At 41.4% G+C, this 23,551-nt stretch overlaps 2 protein-coding genes across 4 annotated transcripts; both read right to left on the minus strand.

Annotated features, from left to right (window-relative positions):
- Positions 1-116: 116 nt before the first annotated feature.
- rsph4a (radial spoke head component 4A) lies at positions 117-7,904 on the minus strand. 2 transcript variants are annotated; one of them, XM_056414142.1, is made up of 7 exons: positions 7,729-7,904; positions 6,319-6,544; positions 4,343-4,627; positions 2,718-3,149; positions 2,503-2,641; positions 529-646; positions 117-421 (listed from the first exon to the last, which is right to left on the minus strand). In XM_056414142.1, exons 1-7 carry the CDS (start codon positions 7,824-7,826, stop codon positions 187-189), a joined length of 1,533 nt encoding a protein of 510 aa, XP_056270117.1. In that variant the 5' UTR covers positions 7,827-7,904; the 3' UTR covers positions 117-186. The 2 variants fall into 2 exon arrangements, with proteins under 2 accessions (XP_056270117.1, XP_056270116.1); XM_056414141.1 differs by having other exon boundaries at positions 7,017-7,794.
- Positions 7,905-8,371: 467 nt separating this feature from the next.
- dohh (deoxyhypusine hydroxylase/monooxygenase) lies at positions 8,372-16,388 on the minus strand. Of its 2 annotated transcripts, none has more exons than XM_056414143.1 (6): positions 16,347-16,388; positions 13,128-13,245; positions 11,604-11,771; positions 11,269-11,345; positions 9,888-10,140; positions 8,372-9,201 (listed from the first exon to the last, which is right to left on the minus strand). In XM_056414143.1, exons 1-6 carry the CDS (start codon positions 16,368-16,370, stop codon positions 8,891-8,893), a joined length of 951 nt encoding a protein of 316 aa, XP_056270118.1. In that variant the 5' UTR covers positions 16,371-16,388; the 3' UTR covers positions 8,372-8,890. The 2 variants fall into 2 exon arrangements, with proteins under 2 accessions (XP_056270118.1, XP_056270119.1); XM_056414144.1 differs by lacking the exon at positions 16,347-16,388 and adding an exon at positions 15,891-16,002.
- Positions 16,389-23,551: the final 7,163 nt, after the last annotated feature.

The raw sequence follows: 23,551 nt of genomic DNA on the forward strand, positions 1-23,551 counted from the left end.
CCACAGGATAGCTTGAACAAAATGTGGGTACATTGCCACCGCAAGCATTGTTTCATCTTTACACAACTGACTCAACTGTTGACTTATTAACCTGAATTAACAATATCAAGTCATGCTGTTGAGTAAACTGATTTATTTGGGCATTGACCTATTACAAATAAATACTTGAATCTGAAATGTGTTTTCTCAATCGTCATCTTCCTCGTCGTCCTCATCGTCCATGTCCTCCATCTCTTCTATGGCAGCTTGCTGCTCCTCCAAAGCTTCTTTGAGCACCAGCTCCTGCTCCAGTGATGGGTCGAGGGCCTCTGTGATTTCTGGTCCGCTTGGATATTCTTTCTGTGGTAGCGGCGGTACAGCTGGGTTGTAACCTTCCCCTGCATACTTTAGACCCCATCCAACATATATGTTTTCAAACTTCCTAAATTAGGAGACAGCACATAGTTGGTTATACATTATAATATTGTCTTTAGACTACTGTGAGTCGTCAAACACAAGAAATCAGATTATTTTGATCTTTCCACATACTTTCCACAAGCGTATGCATGCGCCCCCGGCCAAAGATTAGAACGTTGCACAGCTACTGCATGCTGGGAGGTGAGAGTGGAGGACATCTTGGAGGTCCAGGGAGGAACGTTGAACATTTCTGAGAGACACAAATATTATTGAGTCCTTTATGAACCATTTCCGTAAGCAGACTTTGCCCAAGGGAATTACCCACAAGTCATAGCAATGTGAGATTAAGCATGGGGCAACCAGTGGAAGCATGGAGGCGTAAAAAAAGGTAAACAAAGAGGATGGCTCATGAATCAGCCGGATGAATTACATTTACACAACAACATTAAGGATTTAAAACACATTAAATAAGAGGAATGCAATCAGAGACTATATATATCGAATATATGATTTAGAATGACCTCTCATCTCGTGAGTACCGGGCCGCACAGAAAATTAAAACATTTTTGATTGATTATTATATTTGTCAAGAGGTCACGTGATACTTAATCCCAAAAAGTATTTAAAAGCACAAGCTAGCAAAAATGAGTGATTGACGGTGTATATATATATATATAATATATATATAGTCCGGTGACGGACTAACGTTTCAGACAACAGGCCGGTGTTCTGGATTAACTTCAAGGCAGAATATCCTGAGATCACCAACAAAGCGCTGACACCTGTTTCCATTCCCAACATCCTGTCTTTGTGAAGCGGGTTTTCTGCAGTGACAGAGACCAGAACTAAGTTATGAGTGAACTGGACATGAAGGACACATGTCGGGTGTCATTGTCTCCAATCACCCTGAGATGGGAGCGGCTCGTTGCAGAGAAACAAGCTCAGGGCCCAACTAACTCCCACTAACTCCAACTAACTCCAACTAACTCCACTAACTCCCACTAACTCCCACTAACTCGCCGTAATGTTGTATTTTATTGTAATAAATGTATTTTATTGTATTGTATGTATACTGTATATTGTAAACATGCTTGATGCCACAATTTTCCCTTGTGGATGAATAAAGGTTATATATGTGTATATACAGTATATATATATACATATTATTATTAATATTATTTTGTATGCCCATTATATTTGTTTTTATGCCGGGCGTACCATTTTATTACGTCATATTTATCAGCCACACCGTGAAGGCCAGTCCGTGAAAATATTGTCTTATATGAAACTTGTCCATGGCATAAAAAAGCTAACATAGGCGGCTGGTATTTCAAAATAAAAGCCCTGAGATGGTAACAGTGGTTTAACAAGGGGCATTTAAGTGGCCTGTGGTAATTTTCTTCAAACTAAAAGACCCAAGATAGATGAAAATACTTTTTCTGAAGGGACATGGGTGGATTGTTAAAATAGAAGGCCAAATGATATAAGAGTAGCAATATCTGCTACTTCTTCAGACTTTTAATTAACAGACTTCATGTAAAGTTAAACATTTCAAAGTATTTATGCGACTTCTTCACCTTTTCAGATAAAGTAACCAGGACCTCCTCATCTAATACATTTTAATTTCCACTGTATGACACCGTTTAGCTCACGGATTTTCTCCCAATTTTCTTAGCTTCTTTATATATTGCAGTAAACAATTCTTCTGGCTTTACATTTCAGTTTCCAGTAGTTTTTTTCCAGCAGAGCAGCGCAATGCATTTAAACACTTTCCCATTTTCAGCAAAGCGTTGCAATTTATTTAAGCTCACAAATGCATTTTCTGAAGTGAAATTCTAAAGCCTCAATGAGCATATCAACATTGTTATTACTTTCAGATTTCATCTGAACGTTATCAGCTGGGCAGTCACTGTAAGGACAGTGAGAATGTTTGAGAGATTTGAGTGAGTAAATCTGACTGAAACTGTAAAGATGTGGAATTTATGGGGAGATGTCAAATGCATTTTAAAAAGGGAAGGTAACCTGATCCCATGTGGTAATGACATCATAGGTTACCCTTTGAACACAACTGGTTTGGCATAACAATGTCCAAATACAAAGACAGACCTGCATCTTCGGAGAGGGGCGTATACAGAGGGGGTCCAACTTCTGGCTCAGGTTCATCCAGCTCCTCCTTCTCTTCAGCCTCGCCTTCCTCAGAGTCTTCTCCCGTTTTCACAGCCAGGTTCACCCAAGTACAGCGGCCCTAAAACAGTCCATATTCACACTGAATAAGTATATCAGTTGAGAAAAGGGTCCGTGCACCTGCTTGGGTCACCTACCTGCTGCAGAATGTGCTGAACGTGATGCACCCAGGTCGACAAAGACTCGGCCATCTTAGCAGCTGGAATGCCCTCAAAGCTGTCCCGGGTTGCCTCGTCTTCCTCATCACCTTCTTCCCTCCCAGCCTGGAAGAAGCCCTGGGGGCTGACTTGTGTGCCAGCAGAGATCCGAGCAATCTGTGCTCTCAGGTATTGGGCTTCATTCCCGGGGAAAGGCGGGTAGCTGACAACTGGGGTGTCCAGCCTCCCAGTGAAGAACTTACGGATCTGGCGAGCAGCAGTGACCTGTGCTGGACCCACCGAAGGGAGCTTTACCCAAGGAAGACCCGGCTCTTTGCACACGTAGTAAACAAACTTGTTGGTGCCCGTTCCGAGGTCCTCCTTCGGCACGGCTGGTGGGGGTTTATAGGCTGACTGAGGAAGTCGATCCATCTGAAAGCAAAGCCACCATAAGACCAGAAACATCCCTCATCAACAATTCATTCTATTTCTCTATCTTGAAAAGAGGAAGGGACGCACTTGAGGAGGCTTTAATTTTTCAAAATACATTTCCATTTCATCACAATCACATAGTGTTACAGATTGTAACTGGGAGGTGCAATCAGATATTATAAAAAATAAAAAGGAAAATGAATAGACCATTGGTAAATGCCAATTAAATTCTTCGTAGTCAAACCTTTTATTGTGATATTAAATTGTGCATTTAAAGTATTTGTTTAAAAAAGTAGGATGGGAGCCAGAGCCTTCAGTTATCAAGCTCCTCTTTTATGGAATCAGCTTCCACCTTCAGTCCGGGAGGCAGACACACACATTACTAACTCTACTTCTTCCCCGGAGTCTTTGTGCCTTCTTGCCTCATATTCGAGGAAAAAGTTTTCGAAAAGATAATGATTATTATATTGTTATTCATTCCCATGCACGCTGCTCAGAGTTACTTGGGGTTTTGTGTTGGAAATGAACATTATACAACAACATTTAAGAGGTAAACACGTAAACATGGAGCAAACATGGAGGAAGTGTTGAGATTGCAGCTAATTAAACAATACAAATCAGGAAATGGGAGGGACCCTACTAAACTATGCTTATGCTTTTAACATGATTACCTTCGCATTGAAAATGCGGAAGGTTATGTTTTGATCGCCGTGTAGTTATTTATTTATTTATTTGTATGCGTGTTACTCGCATAACTCAAAAAGTATTAAACCAAATCGCATGAAATTTGGTGGGATGATTGGTTATTATCCAGGGGCCATTTGATTAGATGTTGGGATCGATTGGGTTAAAGGTCAAGGTCAAGGTCATGAAAAGGTCAACATCTTCTTGAATCAAATGAAATTTGGTGGGATGATTGGTTATTATCCGGGGACCATTTGATTAGATTTTGGGATCGATCGGGTCAAAGGTCATAAAAAGATCAAAATCTTCTTTTTACCATAGCTCGGTCAATTTATATCCAATTGGCATGCAACTAATGCCAAAGTGTTCACAATTCAATGCCCAATCTTGTGATATGCGGAGGTATGCGCTCTACCGAGTGCCCGTTCTAGTTTGTATATGGATTTGTATAAAAGGCCTGGTTTAGAGCTGAGGTAAATAAAGACCACTGGTACTTTCCTCTTCCTCACCTCATTCTCTTGAGTCTCTTCTTCTCCCTCCTCTTCCTCGGCGACTTCTTCGAAGCTCTTCTCTTCCTCTTCCTCCCCCTCTCCGTATTCGGCTTCAGCAACAATATAGCTGCTCTCCGTTCCCAGAACTTTGCCCCACAGTCGGCAGCGCAGCAGCGCCTGCGACCCCACCAGCTGCTTCAGCGCGAGGAACACCCTCTGCATCTCCTCTCGGCCCAGACCGACTCCAGCCTGCTCCAAGTAGAAGCCAATCTCACTCACATTAGGGAGGGCGGAGGGTTCCATCTGATGAAGACCAAAGAACGGGTTAATTGGACAAATTCAGCTGTGCTCACTATACGGGTAATCCTCACAAAAATATTCTTCTCATATATTTTCAAGTAAGCCTCGCAGGCAACATTATAATGGTTACTCATCTATTAAAACCAGACCAAAACCACTCAAAGCAACGACCGGAATGAGGTCAAAGGTCATCAACCGGGAGTCAGTGGGAGATCAAGAAGGACATTTACTTCTGACAGCGGAGACCACCAGTCACCCTCTCACACGATGTACAATCATGTGACCGAAGTTCCACACTCGTACTCAGAAGATTTCTGGATATTATGATTTGAATTTAAAGGGTTGGGGAATATAATGTAATACTCGTGCCAATAACATAGCTTGGTATACTTTTCAATTAATATTAATTAATATGGTTAAGTATCAAAATACCAATGGCGGCTGTCAAATAGAAAGGCGCTTTTTTAACTACATGACAAGTGTGGAGCGCGAGCACTTCTCTTCCAAGAAGACCCGACCCGCTAAAATCCCTCCTCTAAGGCCTGTTTGAGAGAAGAACTTTGGGGGAGAAACTACAGGTAAAACAGCTGGGCCCAGATCAACCGAACCTCACAAAAGAACAACAGACCGGCTGAAAGGGAAGCGGCACAGGAAGCTTATAGACACCCGGAAGGTTTGGTTAGCTGGAGGCTGTCGTGCTAATGCCGTATTTTGCTTTATAAATCAACGGGGACAGATCCAGCATGGACAGATACGGGAATAAGGGACATGAAGCACACAGAAAACATGAGAGAGGAGAGGAGGTGGATAAAAACGGGCTCACTTTAACCCTAACAAGGTTCATAGGGGCATCTTAATAAACGTTCTATTACATTTTATATATATATGTGATTTATATTACATGACATTCACTTTTTATGATAATATATTTATATTGTATATTTATTTTACTGAATATTATTATACGATATATATATATAAAATATATATATATATTAATATACTGAATTGTATGAATAAGATGTCCTTATTATGTCAGTGTTGGAATAAATGTTAAATATTTAACTACTAAGTAGAAATGCGTGTTCTGCTTGTACACTCAGTCTTCCACCAGATGTTAACAGCGGTGAGTTCTAACAATGTCTGGATGTCGGTTGTTTACATTCAGTATGATGCGTTCATGGTGATATCATTTGGAGGGAGGCCTGAAGGGCCCGGCTGGGCAGACTTACTGTCATTTTGGCTTGATTTTAGTGCTACTTTCATGACTAAACTATGTTTGTCCCATTAGATATTTTACTTGCATGAAATTTGCTCTATGCATTTAACCAATTCTTAGTCATGAGGAGATATGGGCTGCTGGGCAACAACGAGGAATTCAGTGTCTTGCTGAAGGACACTTTGGGAGGCCAGTGATCAAACCGGCTAAATTAGGACCTTTGATCAGATGTCAAAGAAAAAAATATGAATCTGACCAGACATTCAATGACAGCTGTCAGTATTTCTCATACAATTTGAGACACTTGCCATAAAACAGTTAATAAAATGCTATTAAAAGAACAACAGTGATGTGTAACCTGGCTTCATCATGTTTCACAATACAATACGTTACACATGTAAGCCCCATTCCTTATATGTCCTTTCCCCTTCAGATCACAAGGTCAACTCATAGTGGAGGTGTATGTTGCCAATACCAGTTCCTCCTCCTCTTGCTCCTCCTCTGCTGGCTGAGCGAACAGCCGGCGCTGCTGCTCAGCCAGCAGCTCAGCAGCTGTGGTCTGGTTGAGGTCTCGCAGGGTGCTTTGCTCGTCTTCAAAGAAAGTCCGCTTCACATCGTGGCTCATATCCTCAATCACATCCACCGCATTCTGTGGCTGCTCATCCATCACCTTCATCAGCAACCGGGTGAGGTGGTCATAACTGGAACGTTAAAGAAAGACATCAGTGATAGAAATTGTAATTCTGCATTGGTTTAATGTAAATATATATATCCACACATGTATACTGTATGCATGTCTATACATGGTAATCTGGCACAGGTTGAGAGAGAAAACCCGTCGGGTACACAACGGCGAAGAGACAGGGTTTCAGCTGGACTCAACAAGAAGAAAGGTCATCGTGCCCCTGGGGACTAAACATGCTTACAGGCAGGTCCAGGGAACCAGGGACCACATCACCGTCCTCACCTGCCTCTACACGATTGGATAGGATGTCCCCCCTTTCATCATCTACAAGGGGGGATATCTAGGGGGCCTCTATAACAAGGATGGGGTCTCACATGCCTTTGGATGTGAGTTTCCTCAGACCCTTGAAGGCCCTTGCTGTGACAGGAGATCTGAGGCAGTGAGACACTTCTTTGTTGGAGTTTTCAAGGGTCCTAAGACACTCCTACCAGAGAGTGAAGAACCGAAGAGTGCCGGTGGCTGGGTTCCGGAGCTGTGGTATCTTCCTTCTGGACCCAATGGCCATTGGATGGTCATGGGTCATGTTGTCCGGGCCGTGGGACCTCCTCATCGCCTCCACCAACCCCATCGGCATCTTCCTAGGCTGCGCCCGATGTTGTCCTGCCCTACCAAGCCCTCTTTCCGCCCTTTACCCAATCCCCAGAACAATTCAGTGAATAGGTCACACTCCTGGCCGGTGCAGAACCCGATGCTCCTGAGAGCTGGGAGGGATTGGTGTCATGGGCCCAGTGTGACAACTGCAACACGTGGTATCATATCATGCTGGGAGGAGCTTGATGATGCAATTATTTTTTGGGATTTAATTTATAATTTATTTTTGTCTTGTTTCTAGATGAATACATGTTTGCATCATCTTTTCAAATATTTGCACGATTTTAGGAGGATTTATATTTTAACGTTACGTTAGTTATTTACTGTTTTTTCACAAGGGGATGTATCATGCCTCACAACGCATTTACAATGGAGTTCACTTACTTTTTCCGAAAACGACAGCATACAGTTTAATGACATTACAGTGAAGCGTTGTTGTAATGTTTCTGTTTAACATGACCACGGAATGCATAGTAGCCATCAGAGTTAGCTAGCTAGCTCCCTTGCTAGCCGCACAGCTGTGTCCACCATCATTCAATCAGGACTCACAGGTTCCTGTCGCTCTGCGTGCTGGTCGTCATCATGAAGGCCTTGAGCGAGGCCGCTGACTGCAGTCTCGGCTCACTTCTGTCTTGCGTTGCGTCCATCGTACTTCACTTGTTTTGCTAGCACTCACACTGCATTAGCACCGGACACGGAGATCCAAACTTCACCGGTTGCTATGGTTACTGTAAGCGAACGACTGTTAGGTTTGCGAAAGCACCGCGAAGATTTAAACGACGGTTAGAAAACCGGAATTGAAGCATGTGACTCGTTATCAGACATTCATAGTGGACATGTTGGCTTTTAATAGCTTCTCTTGAGATTCTTTTAATTAATCCAGCTTTTTAATCTTCCTCCTTAAAAACTTTTAAATAGAGTGTTTCTAGACAATTCCAAATTAGTTAATGTGGTACACGTATGCACCGATGAAATCAGCATGTTTGTGGATCATTCCAACTAAATACAATGTTATAACCTGTATAACCTTTTCCCATAGCTGCCACAGAATCCATATAAGGGGGAACATCAACTCTCATAGCAAGACCTCAAACCACCATCATTATGTTAGAGACACGTCATGCACAGGCAAAATATGGTGGAAATACGCTGTATATTTCCTGAAAAACTTGAAACACTTCAAAGTCGCCACCGCTGTTGATTTGAATGAGAATTTCCTCTTCTCATTCTTATTTAATAGAGCTGATCAACTGTAATGCAGCCTGGATCAGAACCAATGTCTACATTTAGAACAAGTCCATCAAGCTCTGTCGCATTTCCATTCTATCGGACAGTATGATCACATACAGGTCCCTGACAAAAAATAAAAATTCAGAGGAAACATTGAAATCATCACATCAATTTGACAGGTCTTCAACCTTCAGCCCACAGCTGCTGTATGAGAGCAATGTGGAGGTGCTGTAGTTTCAGTGAAGACATGAAGGAAGGGGAAGACACAAAGGACTCTTCTCCTGCCTCTCCCCCCTGCACAGCAACAGCTGTGCAGCTCACCGACTCCTATGGATTTTATGGGCTTTTATTCTTTTATAGTATGTGCAAAGTATCTTTTTTGTACTGTGAACTTTCATCCCACAGGATAAAATAGTTTTACAGCAGCCTTATTTTCAGTATAGAGAGTTGTAAATGTACCCTTCAGGTGCAACATAGACCTTTAACTCTGGGAGTTGACCAGTCCATCTGCATACTGGAACTGCTCACTGTTTTCGTACTCCAGCATATCTAGAGCGACCTCGCAGCTTTCCTTGACGATACGCTCTCCGTCTCCAAGGAATTGTTGCAGCACAACCAGACATTCCTCTTTGCCGATGGACCCAAGAGCCTCTGCCGCCTCGTGTCGGACCATAGGGTTCTCACTAGAACGCTCCAGAGCTGCACACAGAGCTGGGACCGCTGCCGGATGCTGCATCTGACCCAGGACATAGCCGATCTCATGGCGGAACAGAGCACTGGAGCACTGCAAGCCTGGAGACAAACAGTAGAAAAAGAGACCGCATTCAATTTATTTTGCATTGCCCAGAATCACAAATTTACCTCAGAGTGCTTTACAATCTGTACACAAACAGCATCCCTGTCCCAGGACCTCACATCGGATCTGACTGGGACTTAAGGAAAAGTGTGTACACAGAAACATCACCTATATTGACTGAGAACATTCCCTTCCATTAAAGCTGAAAGGCCGATAACGGTGACTACGTTCTTATTGAATACTGTTGCTGCAATATGGCACATTTGTCACAGTGAAGGACACATAACTCCTGCACAATCTATGTTTACATGGTTTAAACTGACTTAACAGTAAATATCTTTGTTTTTACCTTGCACCTTCTTGGCATATATCTTTCGAAACAAGACTCAAAGAAGTTTGCCTACTATCCAGTGAGTTGTTATCTTCCACGTCCTTTTCGTAAGGAATTTCATAAACTATCATATACTGGGATTAATTGTCACAATAATTGCGCAAACTACCAACTTGTTTCCCCAATTCATATTTAAACAGGTTCACAGACTGATTATGATGTTTCAATTTGCGCCGAGGAAGCTTAAAACCGAGGTCGACATGAAAATGACCAAAAGTGATGAGATCTAAAGTAAACAGTTATATTGTTAAACACAGTGATGCATAGATGAAACAGGAAGCTATATCCTACCGTCTCCCAGTGCCAGCACAGCCACCTCGGTGCCCAGGTTCCGTAGGGCGAACATTGCCCGGTAACGTTCAAAGAGTGGCAGGCTCTCATCCAACAGGGCTGAGCGAAGCTCTGACGCGCTCTTCCTCACCGCTGGAGGGGCTGGGTCGACGGAGCAGTAGGGGTTCTCGTCTGTATTTTGGTCGTCCGTCTGCTTCTCTCTGGTCTGCAGCCACTCCAACCGCTGGACAGCCAGCTGACACGTCTCTGCCACCTGCAGCAAGGCCGGACAACGTGATATTTCAATACACAAGTTGTCTGGCGCGATAACCAAGACTAACATCAGTCACAATACAACCATATGGGAGAAAAACATGTGACTATATGCATTTGGCTATTATTATTATGTCAGAGCAACACACTGTATTGTTTCTGTAACAAAGTTGTGATTTGAGACACGACGAGTACACCAGAAGTCGAGAGATCCCTGAAACTTGACATTGTTGGTTGGAGATGCAGCGGATCAAAAAGCTCAGTATGGATAGGATCAGTGTTTTGAGTAAGAGATGGATCTGATCAGCACAAAAGGAAGAGAGAGCAAATACAACTTTAAGATATGTCCAGATTAGGTTTTTCTCCCCAAAACATGTCAACTGTGTCAGTGTAGACTCAAGCACCTCAATCATTTCTTTAAATCAAGAATTAAGGTTGTAGGTCCAGATTTGCCAGACAGCACTGCCTTCAGGATCAGTAAGTCCTTTTGAGTCCCGATGGAGTAAGTAAGAAAAAGGGATATCAAGTCCACCTGGTTTTCACAAGAAAAGCAGAGAGAATAAGGACGTCTAAGAACTGGTTGAATATTTTCAGGAATTGTCCTGGTAGTTAAGTGCATTAGTGCATTAAGGGCTCAAAAAGGGGCCTCAAGCTCTCCACGATGTGGCAGTTGGAAAGCCCTCAGTCCTTGCTGACGTAGCTGGAACACGCCTCACAGCCTGTGTGTGTGGGACAGTGGAATTCCACCCTAAAGACTGCAACACTTAAGCTTTTCTCAAAGATTGTTTCTTTAATGTGGATTCTTCCCTCTGTATCAGCGTTCAGCATCAACAAACCCGTTTGGTTACTCAAGTCAGAACTCAATTGGGTTTTCATTTACTTCTACTTACATTCAATCAGTACTGTAATAGTATAAACACAACTAGATAAAAGAAACACAAGTTTAGCTAACTTGAAATAAAATAGGATAATAAATAAATACCATAGTTTCCTTTTTAAATAAATACAGCAAAAACAATCATCTGCCAGGATTATTGCCTTCCTTTGCATATGTAGTGTATGCAGTTGAGGATGTGATCCCGTGGTCTCTGCATGTATTGGTACCACTGTGTAGCTGTTGTGTTCCTACCTCTATGACAGGGTCCTGACGGTACTCTTTCAGGAGATCCAGAACCACCGGATCACCGATTGCACCCAGAGCCTCCCCTACAGACAGACAGAGTCAGACGGGGACATGCACTGTTGCTTCTACTCCTCATAACGTGAGTACATCTGAGTGCATACAGATTGTTTTGTGTAATGATGAGGAGGCCGAGGGGAATAGAAAGAGGAAGGTGATGGAGATTATTCTGCTGATTTAACTGATTCAAGTATGTGTGTGGTCTGGTAGGATATTGCAGAAAGCACAATCATACACATGCGTGCGTTAGTGACCTGCCTCATAGTTACTGAGTGCACACTGACCTGCTTCATGCCTGACCATCGGCTCCTGCTGCAAGTCTTTGAGAACCGCTGTTAAAGTGGGGATGGCCCGTCTGTCCTGCATCTGTCCCAGGCAGTAAGCCAGCTCGTGCTTCAGCAGCGCGGAGTCATCCGCGAAGGCTTTACTGATCCACTCGATAGCTTCAGCACCTGACAAGCACACAAGCGCATAAGCACAGACACATGCACACACACAGGCGCAGGCACACACACAAACACACACACACAGGCATACAATTATTCCTGAGCAAATTAGGTTTCGTGGCCAAATGTACAAAGTTTCCGCTGTTTTAAATAAACAACTCTATACATATAATAATAATAAATAATATAAATAGCTCAACACAATTAATATTTCAACTGATTTCAACTAATTCAACACTAAATGTCACTATTAAAAACAATCTCATAATTATTTAACCCCCTGAATAGAATCCCTCATAAGAGCACACATTTGCTAATCAGCTGTTTTCTCATGCACACCTGATGCCTCATTGGTTAATTGAGGTGTGCTTGAGATCGAACACAACAAATACCTGGACTGGCAGCGACGTTTGATTGCATATTAGAACTATGGGTAAGACAAGAGAATTGTCCAGAAAGTTAGGAGAAGAGCTCAGTGCCTCACACAAACCAAAGAAAAGAATACAAAGAGTTAGCAAAGGCGCTGAATGTTCCTGTAGATACTATTGGAAGCAAAGTTCCTAAGGTCACGTTGTATTGGACTAAAGTCCATATTAATGTTATAATGAAGACTTCACATGTATTCTTGTAAAAAGTGGTTTTGGTGAGAGACTTAAATCCATTTGTTTGAAGGAGGTGTTTTCACAGCAATACAAACTAGATATTAGAGAAGAATTTTGAGCTGTTTGACTTCATAACACTAGCTCTATGCAGCTTAAATAAAGAATTAAAATGACTAATGCAAACATTTTATTATCAATAGAAACACAAGGAAGTGTGTGTTGTTATGCAGTGCCCACTATAGATGAGCTAAAGGACAATAATGATAATAAAAATGTCAGTTCATTGGATATAGGCCTATAAAAAGGGACTAAAGTGAGATGAACCGAGTATTATTATAAGATGAAACAGATGTTGACAAACTGTATAATTTGCAGTTAAATAGGTAATATATATTGCAATGTTTGATTTCACAATACTCAGTACAAAATGTTTAAAATACAATTATATCGTATAGTGGCTTAAGATACTATTGCACCGTGGTGCATCTTGTGATTCCCACCCCTCACTCACAGTATCCATTCAAAAGGGGGAAACAAGCTGCTCTTTTTTTTGTTATTTAGCAACAAATCTGTAAAATATATAGTTATAAACTCCAAAATGTCTCTGAACAACTTGTGAGACAATGGAATGATTTATGGCGGGTACAACTCGATACATCTGCATCTCAAAAGAATTCTGTGCCATGCTGTCAGACCATAGACACCCCCTTGCCCCCCGACACATTCAATGTCAGACAAGACATGTTGACGGCTGTGTTACCTCCCAGGTTCTTCAAGGTGAATAAGGCTCTGAACCGCTGGCTCAGGTCGAGTCCAGGGTTGGTCAGGACCTGTCCCACTGCTGCCATCTGCTGGACACTGGTCATACTGCTGCAGGGCTTAGGCACAAGAACAAACAACTATTCAAATATGAGCTTCTATTATTTTGAGACAAAATAAGTTATGTAATGAATGTCATCAAAGAATATATATTATTAAACCATTTCAAACAATTGACAGTGCTGGTCAGGGGTCACCTTTATTGTAGAGCATCTTTGATTAAAGGCCAGCACTTTATTAAGCCAGTAAGACCCTGCAGTTTACACAACACTGGGTCATATTTGTAAAATAGGATATCTGCGCAAAAGGTAAGCTTTTCCGTCTCCGCCTGTGTGTGCATGTCTCAGCTGCGCTGGGGCCGTATCGTTTTGGCCCAGAGGAAACGGGTCCAAAAGCAGTTTAGCCTAATACTGATAACAGATATAAATGAGTGATGTATAATTTAGCCAATCAGCGTCCTAAAATAGGTTCAGTCTTGGGCCAGATGACTGTCATCTGCCCGAAAGCTGAGCGTTCTTGTCAGGCGCTTTTTTTAACGAGACGACAACGGGAGCGAAAGCCCGAGCGGAAACATCTCGGGGACAGATCCAGCATGGACACTTCTGGGAGGAAGGGACATGAAGCAGTTGTTGGAAGAATTAAGAAAACATGAGAACACCAGGACATTGTAGAGTTGTAATGTTTTTTTATCTTGACATGTACTGTATTATTAAAGAATGTCTTTGGGTTGCGATGCTTAGGAGGAAGGGACTATTTGTGTGGGATTTGGATGTGTATTAGGCACAGACAAGTAGATGCTTCACACCCTGCCCCGAGAAGGACGGGGGAGGAGACAGAGGGGCATTTCAGACCCCCTGAGGAGACAAGAGGAGCACATGGAAAACAAGATGCCAGAGGAAGATGGAGCCCGGAGTGATGACATCATGTGTTAAGGGGCGTGGACACACGTACAACACCGACCGACAGATGGCTGAACCAATGAGCAGATTAACGCCATTGTATTTCCTGTAAATCTGAACCAATGAGAAGTGAATGTTGCCTTTGAGCGGGGCTTACAAAAATCTAATCTCTGATTCAGCCAGAGGCATTTTTGAGTAACAGGAGAAGGAAATGGCAGGTTAGCTGTGTGTGCCATGGATTAGGAATCTTTAAAGTCTGCAATTGAGGATTATTAGTGTGCATGTTTTACTGGTAGACAGTCATCTGCTTGCAGTCTGTGGACGCAGCGATTCACGTTCCCTCAGCTGAGAGTTATACTCTGTATCAGAACAGTTATTCATTTTTGGTAATTAAAAACGTATTACAATTTTCCATCTCTGGATATTTCTTCGAGTCCAAATTAAGGTGTTTGAACATAACAACATGCATGGATAACTCTGTAAAGCAGTCATATTGGGCAAAGAGAACGTCGCTACCAGCTGGACGACGGACACAAGATTACAGTGAAGAAACACTGAGGATAAAAACAGGCTCACTTTAACCCTAACGCGGTTCATTGGAGCATCTTAATATATAATCATGTTAGATTTATTGTATTTATATATATGTGATTTATGAATACAATATTGATATTTTATTATAATATATTTATATTTTATATATACATTATATGGTAATAAAATATCATATTATACTGAATATTATTATGATATATATATTAATAAACTGAATTGTATGAAAAAGATGTCCTTATTAGGTCAGTGTTGGAATAAATGTTAAATATTTAACTACAAAGTTGAAATGCATGTTTAATACTTTTTTGCATTGAATCATACTGGGATGTCATATATTAGATTTGTTTTCTGATTCACCATCTGGTTCAAATATATGTTCATTGTAGGTCTGAACAAAGAACCACAAACAACTTTCCTCATTTATAAAAAGAATGGTCTTTTCTTGATCTGTTTTCTCCCTCTAAAACTTTTATTCAGTAATATAGACAGAAATAAAGTCAGAGAGGGACCTGGAGAGAGGAAACACTCCTTACATAATGTATCATCATTTCCATTCAATCACGTGAGGCTGATCATTCCTCAGTCTGATGAGTTGTACATTTTAAGTTGAACCTAAAATATTGAGCCTATTAAGTTAATTCCAGTGCTGAAGAGAAACCATAATCATATTCTAGGTTATTCAATAATAACGTCACAATCCCAATTTCTTTATTAACTTCTTGAGTTCTTTCCGCAGATGAGGTTGGGAAAAATAAATCACATCCGGCACCCGGACTATCAGCACCGGCACCCCCCAGGGATGTGTGCCATCCCCACTGCTCTTCTACCTCTACACCAACAACTGTTCCTCAGGGGACTCTGTGTTAAACTCCTGACGCTCACAGACGACACACCGGTCATCAGCCTCATCAGGACCGGTGACGAGGAAGTACATCCTGCCACAGGAACTGCTGATTAACTCCGTTTTCATCCAGTCTGTGATCTGCACTTCCAGCCCTGGCGGCTTTGGATCCTTCACCAAACAGAACCCGAACAGACCACAACGGACTGTCAGGTCTGCAGAGGATATCTTTGGTGCCAGCCTGCCCTCCATTCAGGACCTGTACTCATCCAGAATCAGCGAACGGGCAGGAAACATCGCCACAACCAGTTCCATCTCCTCCCCTCTGGGGGCATACAGAGCTCTGTTTTGTATGTTCATATTTACACTTTCGTATATACTTTTATATTTGAAAATCGTTTGCGCTTACCTATGTTCTACTTAGTTGTCCTTGTTTTTTTATTGTCGATTCCCGTGTATGGACGTAGAGAGCTTTATTGGCCTCGTATGGGACGCACACATAAAGATGAATCTGAATGAATCTGAATAGACACACATTCACGTTCAAGCGTTTTTGCGAAAGACTGCTTAGTTGACCGCATAAGTTCATTCAAACGCCAGTTCATCTCACACAGCAACACATGGAGGACTCGCGATTGTTCAGGAGTAAAAGAGGGGTAAAGATGACACCCATACATAATCATCAACGACTCACTAACATCTGTGTACGGAATTAAGTCCTCCGTTGTACCCTCTTATATCCACTGTCTCCACTACATAAAACCAAAACTCACTTCAGCGAAACATTCCTGACAATTGACTCCACATATTTCAACAATTCCAACACACGGCGGTGAAGCCACGTTGAGCAGCGACACGTCCTCACCTCCACACTCTGCAGGGAGAACATATGAGGAGCGCTGGCATGGAAAACAGTGCTGCCGGTTGGCGCATGCGTACTGCAACTTCCGCTTTGGACTTCTTCTTCGTTCAGTCTATATCTGACGACAAACCAACGCTGAAGATGCAAGTCGCAACCTAGTGGACCGGAGTGTGGACCGTTATGGCTTCGTGTCAGTTTTGTCACGAAGAACATATCATTATTATTTAATTAAAAAAAGAAAAATATATAAAAACATGTTTGACGTTAAAGACGTTACAAGAGAAAGACAGGAGGCTTAAAGACCAAACAAATGTGTCAATAAAAAAGACGACTGCTGGTCTAAAGCCTGCCTGTTAAAATTAAACAAAACATTAATATTAAGGAGTTGAGATGGTACAACACATGAAATCAAAGTAATGAAAGCATCGGCTATATTACACACCTGTTTTATTATTCAACCATTACTTTTCATTTTGCTTATTGAAGCCATGTTGACAACAAAAAACTTTGAATTGAATATTTGACTATTTTGAACCTCTGGCCTCGGAGGCAATATAGCCTGGGAGCCATTCAAATCAGACAATAAATAACACACACACACACACACAACATAATTAAACAGAAGGAAAAAGGAAGATAGGGAGAGCAACAGAGGAGGGATCCCTCCCCAGGATGGACAGTTTACAATAGTCATGTTTACAGAATGAACAACATTATATAATTTAAATAAAGCTAATTATTAAAATGATTAATTTGAGGCAAGTAGTAAGTATGATTATGGACTAATAGTAATAACAGCAGCAGATGTTATAACATAATAGTAATGACAATATAAGCCTTAATGGAATCACATTTAGTAATATAAATGTGACTAATAAGTATAATAATAATAATGGTAATAGAAGTGGAAGTGGGTGTCAGTCAAGGTTATTGGAGGAGGCATGACCAGGGACCAGATAAAACACACAATCCATGGAAACCTGTGAGGAGAGAAAGCACAAAGACTCTGGAGAAGGAGCAAAGTTAGTAATTTGCATTAATGGTGCATTATCGAAGAGAAAAGTCTAGCGTCTGCTCTTAAATGTGGTGACTGTCTGCCCCCCAGAGTAAAGGTGGAAGCTGGTTCCATAGAAGAGAAGCTTGATAACTGAAGGCTCATGGCTCCCATCCTACTTTTTAAAACTATAGTCTCAAAAGTAGTCTAACGTCACCTCATTTAAGAGTAGACTGAAGACTTTCCTCTTTGACAGAGCTTATAGTTCGGGCTGAATCAGGTCTGTCCTGGTCCAGCCCCTTGATATGCTGCTATAGGCTTATAGGCTGCTGGGGGACGTTTAGGATACACTGAGTGCCTATCTCCTCTTCTCTCTCTACTTATGGATGAATTTACATCTCTCCATATCACATTACTAACTCTACTTCCTCCCCGGAGTCTTTGTGACATCACGTCTCATAGGGTCCATTGGACCTGGCTGTGTCTGAAGCTGATCCTGGCTCATGGGTCCTGACTCCTTGCCCCTGCTTCCTACATCCAGCCTCTGCCCTTGACCTGACCTCCTTCCCAATGGCCCTGCCTCCTTCTCTGTGCCTCCTCCCTCAAAGGTGCCCCATGCCTGCTGGCCTCCTGTCCCTGTGGCCTTGCCGCCTGCCATGGCCCTACTAATGCCCCCCCTCCCCCTCTCCACCTCCTTCCGTTTCATGGATTGTGTAACAGGATGGCACGGAGGACACAGCAGTTAGGTCAGTGCAGCAATCACAGGCAGTCAGGTCTGCAGAGTTTAAGAGTTTTTAATCAAATAAACAAAGAGGAACTGAAAGCGTAGCTCCGCCTCTTCTCACACCTGATCCCCCTGCTCACCTGAACCAGTGGATGTAACCTTCTGGAATGTAGACTCCAGCCCCCACCCTTCCCCTCAGGCCCTTACAGTAACATTTCAAAAATTAGACAAACCGTTTCTCAAAGCGATGCAGAAAAACTAGTTTTCCCATTTGTTACTGCAAGACCAGATTACTGCAATACCTTATTATCAGGCTGTTTCAAAAAGTTTCTTAAATCTCTTCCACTATTTCTGCTTTATACTTGTTGAGGACATCTCACAAACGTCGAAACATCAAACGCCTTCGTGTCTGGGTTCATAATGCCACCCGTAGGCTCACACAGCTCGGTGAATTTTCTGTCATTCTTTGACATTCGCCCCAAAATTAACTTCATTCACATCCATTGTTATTATTTATTTTCAGTCTCTTTAAGCCTTCTGAAAAAGCCCAGTGTGCTCTGATTGGTCAGTACTTCCGGTTCTGCCTATCAACCATTTGCTCTTGCAGAAGACAATATACAACACATGAATTATCTTCTGGGCTCTCTCTTTCCGCACATCTGCCCCTTTAGCAATGAAAAAGACAATGGTGCAAAGACTTCATTATTTTCCTTAAAAGAGAGCAAAAGGTTTTTTTTTAGAGCAACGGTTTTTGAGAGTAGACATTTTTTTCTCAAAACCTTTTTTGTTTGCGTAATAAAGACACAAATCTACCTTCATACTCCTGCAGAATACAATGTAACAAACATAAATGGCCTTCTGGTCTCTCTCTGCACATCTGCTCTCCTCAGCAACACAAGATACCATTGAGCAAAATGTTACCATTTTCCTTAAACACGGAAAGTGCAATGTTTACTGTACAACATTACTAGATATTATTACTAGTCTAGAACTTGACATGAACAAATTCATGCAAAAGTATAACAATAATTATTTTCAAAACCATGAATAGTTATATACAAGAGGAAAACAGTGACACTGAGTGGACAAAGTAAACAGCTGCGTGAACTATAGTGACTCAGCAGAAACAGTGGACATTCTAACATTAAACAAAGGAAAACACACGCAGAAAACAGTACAACACACATGAACTCTGTTCTGTTCTCTATTTCTCTCTCTGCACATCTGCTCGTACACATGCAATATACCAGAATGTACACAGGGGAGTGAAATCTCTGCGGCGCTACGTTTAAAAATATATATATTTCAACGGACTGAGTGACATGTAACTTTAACCTGTTAAGTTATAAGTGTTATTGTGTTTACAGGAAGAAGTTGTTCTAAATAAGAAGACGGTTTATGGCAATTACTGAGTTTAGGAGGTTGGTGAAGGTCTGATGACCTCTGTGTAGCTGTGAATCCTGTCAATCATCCTGTTGTGTGGGGATGACGAGACAACGGAAACATCGGAGGTGCAGAAGAGGTGAGACGTCATTTCCGAAGGAAACTAAAAAACTAAAAAACTCATTAACATTAAATTCACACGTACTCAACCAATTAAAAAATGATTAAGTACATTTTTAAGTCTGTTACACCTGCAGCGATATAGGTTGTTTTAACATGACAGCATAATTAAATTAAATTCAGCGTTACAGAGTTACAACATATTCGATGAATATGACAGAAATGTATGAATAATTATAGTATAGAAGATGGCGCCGTGCCAACGGCAGCCTGTTGCAGTAGCTGCATTTATTTTATTTACACTACACACATACACACACATTTCATTTGCACTACACACATACACACACTTTGCATTTTGCACACTGTCTATATTTGGTGTTTTTATATTTAGTTTAATTGTCATTAGTATTGTGTATTGTGTATGCATATATGTTGTATATATACATATATATTTTATTTTATATTTTTGCTTTGTATGCTTCTATATCTTTCATCCCTGTTTTTATATTTTATTTTTTATTCATGTGTGTTTGGTTCATTGGTGCTGCTACTGCTACGACAAATTTCCCCTTGGGGATTAATAAAGTATATATCTATCTATCTATATAATCTATCTATCTATATACAGGACTGTCTCAGAAAATTAGAATATTGTGATGAAGTTCTTTATTTTCTGTAATGCAATTAAAAAAACAAAAATGTCATGCATTCTGGATTCATTACAAATCAACTGAAATATTGCAAGCCTTTTATTCTGATTTATTGCTGATTATGGCTTACAGCTTAAGAAAACTCAAATATCCTATCTCTAAATATTAGAATATCATGAAAAAGTATACTAGTAGGGTATTAAACAAATCACTTGAATTGTCTAATTAACTCGAAACACCTGCAAGGGTTTCCTGAGCCTTGACAAACACTCAGCTGTTATAAATCTTTTTTTTCACTTGGTCTGAGGAAATATTAAAATTTTATGAGATAAGATTTTTGAGTTTTCTTAAGCTGTAAGCCATAATCAGCAATATTAAAAGAATAAAAGGCTTGCAATATTTCAGTTGATTTGTAATGAATCCAGAATGCATGACATTTTTGTTTTTTTAATTGCATTACAGAAAATAAAGAACTTTATCACAATATTCTAATTTTCTGAGACAGTCCTGTATATAGTAGGCACGGACCACGATCCAGACCTCCACAATTCATGAAACAGAAGGAGGACGAGAGGAGGAGGGGGGGGGGCGTCAGCAGGGCCATGGCAGGAGGCAAGGCCACAGAGGCAGGAGGCATTGCGAAAGAGGCCTGACCAATAAGGCAGGAGGCACAAAGAAGGAGGCAGGGTCATTGGGAAGGATGGGGCTGGATGCAGGAAGCAGGGGCAAGGAGGCAGGACCCAGGACCCAGGGGGCAAGGAGGCAGGACCCAGGACCCAGGAGCCAAGAGCCAGGACCCAGGACTGGCTCCGACACAGCCAGGTCCGATGGACCATGTGATACGAGAAGGCACAAAGACTCGGGGGAAGAAGTAGAGTTAATAATGTGCAATGAAGAGATGTAAATTCGTCCATAAGGAGAGAGAGAAGAAGAAAGAGAAGCTCCGTGTATCCTACAACGTTCCCCCAGAGCAACATAGGTGATGGAACAGGACACATCTGATTCAGCCCTAACTATAAGCGTTATTAAAGTGGAATGTCTTAAGTCGACTCTTAAATGTTGTGACTGTCTGTCCCCCAGACTAGAGAGCTGCGCTCTAAAAAGTAGGATGGGAGCCAGAGCCTTCAGTTATCAAGCTCCTCTTTTATGAGGTTCCATAAAGAGGAGCTTGATAACTGAAGGCTCTGGCTCCCATCCTACTTTTTAGAGCGCAGCTCTCTAGTGGGGCAATATGGTACTACAAGCTCCTTAAGATATGATGGAGCATCACCAATCAAGGCTTTGTAGGTGAGGAGAAGAATTAAAAAATGTGATTCTTGATTGTTCAGGGAGCCAGTGCAGAGCAGCTAGTGCAGGAGTGATGTGATCTCTTTTCTTAGTTTTAGTGAAAACATGAGCTGCAGCATTCTGGTTTAACTGAAGAAACTTAAGAGCTTTATTAGAGCAGCCTGAAAATAAGGAGTTGCAGTAATCTAGTCTAGAAGTAACAAACGCGTGAACCAGTTTTTTGGCATCTCTTTGAGACAAGATGTGCCTGATTATTTAAATGTTACGTAGATGAAAAAATGCAGTCCTTGAGATTTGCTTCCTGTGGGAGTTAAAGGACAAGTCCCGATCAAAGATTACGCCGAGATTCTTTAGTGGTGTTGGATGCCAGGGCAATGCCGTCTACAGAAACCACATTACCAGATAATTGATCTCTGAGGTGTTCAGGGCCGAGTAAAATAACATCAGTGTTGTCAGTTTAAGATCAGGAAGTTGCAGGTTAACCATGTTTTTATGTCTTCAAGACATGCTTTGAAGTATAAGCTTCTGTAATACAAATGGACCCTGAAAGGCTAAATGAAACAGTCACTAAAGTTATATTTAAACAGTCAAAATTATTATTAGCAGGGGAAGGGCAACCGCTCAAAGAATTCCAATACTTTATTACTGTCTGATCATAATATACTTGTCTCACTAAGCCCAGGCTGGTTAAAAGTTCTTTGAATAATATTAATCCGTTGAAGGGGAGGAGGAGATGTCTTTGCCCGGACAGTCACAGAAAAACCGTGTCCTACTTCGGTCCTCTGATCCTCTTGATGACCTCTAGTTGAAACCTTTAGTTTTAAACATGTGTTACCCCCTGACATGCACCATGATCCTCATGCAGGCGGTATCTAATGCCACCCATCAAGTTGTGTGGCTCCTGTTGTGGGGTTCCCATGCGTTCTCTATATTCCCGTGGGTTTCATCCCACAGTCACATGGCTGGATGTCTCCAAGTCGTTCTCAAGTGAGGTGTGAATGGGAGTGTCTCCGTTTCTTTGGTAGCCATGCGATGCGTTGAAGACATGTCCAGCTTGTGCCCCAGAGCATGCTGGGACCTAAACCCCTGATATAGACGGACCAATAAAGCCCTCATCCAGATATCTTTGATGAGCAATACATGACAAGAATGCCACATACACAGTCCTTTTAACGAGAACATGAATGCATCGCCACTTGAATCGAGCCGTGCGCGTTTCTTTTTGTATAAAGCTGACCAAATTTAGCACGTTTAATACCGGACGTTATTGTATGTTAACTTCAGAATAAACAAGTGTAATTGAAGACACAAAATTAACGTTTGGCGTTTTGTCTATTGTGTTTTTGTGTCTTTCATGTGCAAAACATTAAACTACTGCTGTCTCACCATGTACCCTCTGGCGTGAGAGTGTATGTCAGAGAAAATGTTCAAGATAGGAAACATCTGGCTGCTCATGAGTTGCCATGTGTGTTTGGATTGTTTTTACATAATTGCTTCATGGGTATACATGTGTAGCGTGCTAATAAAACAGAGCAGTATGGCCATCTTGTTATTGCAGTTTTTGAGATTGGCATGGGCTTTTTCTAAATGATTTTGTCGTGCAACATCTAAATAATATTGCTTACATCAATAATCAAATGGATTATAATTTGTAAAAATACACTTTTTTAATAATACAATTCATTACATTACATTTCTAAAAATGTTGCCATATTTCATTTAAATTATATTGAATATTTTCAAGGTATTTATTTGTTATTTTGTGTGGTTTTGCAAACAAGTCTTTCATAATGCCTTCATGTATTTTGTTAATCAATACTAGCCTACAAACTATGTGTTCTTCATATTACATTACAGGCCTACATTTATGTCGAAATATTGTATCCCGTTTATATTGTTCACTTCCATATCTTCAAAACAGGTGCCACATTGGTGCGATCGGACAAAACGCTTTTATTTTGAAGGTAATGACCGGAAGCGGTGTTTGTCACTATCGACAGCTCGACGCTGGTCTGGGAGGAGTGACTCGTTGACTGCGGCGACCGCA

The sequence above is a fragment of the Pseudoliparis swirei genome, chromosome 5, assembly GCF_029220125.1.
Source record: "Pseudoliparis swirei isolate HS2019 ecotype Mariana Trench chromosome 5, NWPU_hadal_v1, whole genome shotgun sequence".
In the NCBI taxonomy this organism is placed as follows: domain Eukaryota; kingdom Metazoa; phylum Chordata; class Actinopteri; order Perciformes; family Liparidae; genus Pseudoliparis; species Pseudoliparis swirei.

Bases quoted from the DNA above. Each gene is read 5' to 3' on its own strand.
- rsph4a (XM_056414141.1), bottom strand. From the start codon at position 7,162: ATGCCGATGGGGTTGGTGGAGGCGATGAGGAGGTCCCACGGCCCGGAC. The intron at 6,545-7,016 runs GTAGGAGTGTCT...TTAACGTTCCAG, and splicing joins CTTCGGTTCTTCACTCTCTG to TTATGACCACCTCACCCGGT. The intron at 4,628-6,318 runs GTATTGGCAACA...GGTCTTCATCAG, and splicing joins AGCAAGAGGAGGAGGAACTG to ATGGAACCCTCCGCCCTCCC.
- dohh (XM_056414143.1), bottom strand. From the start codon at position 16,370: ATGTTCTCCCTGCAGAGTGTGGAG. The intron at 11,772-13,127 runs GTAACACAGCCG...TGTGCTTGTCAG, and splicing joins CACCTTGAAGAACCTGGGAG to GTGCTGAAGCTATCGAGTGG. The intron at 9,202-9,887 runs GTAGGATATAGC...GTTTGTCTCCAG, and splicing joins TGTGCTGGCACTGGGAGACG to GCTTGCAGTGCTCCAGTGCT.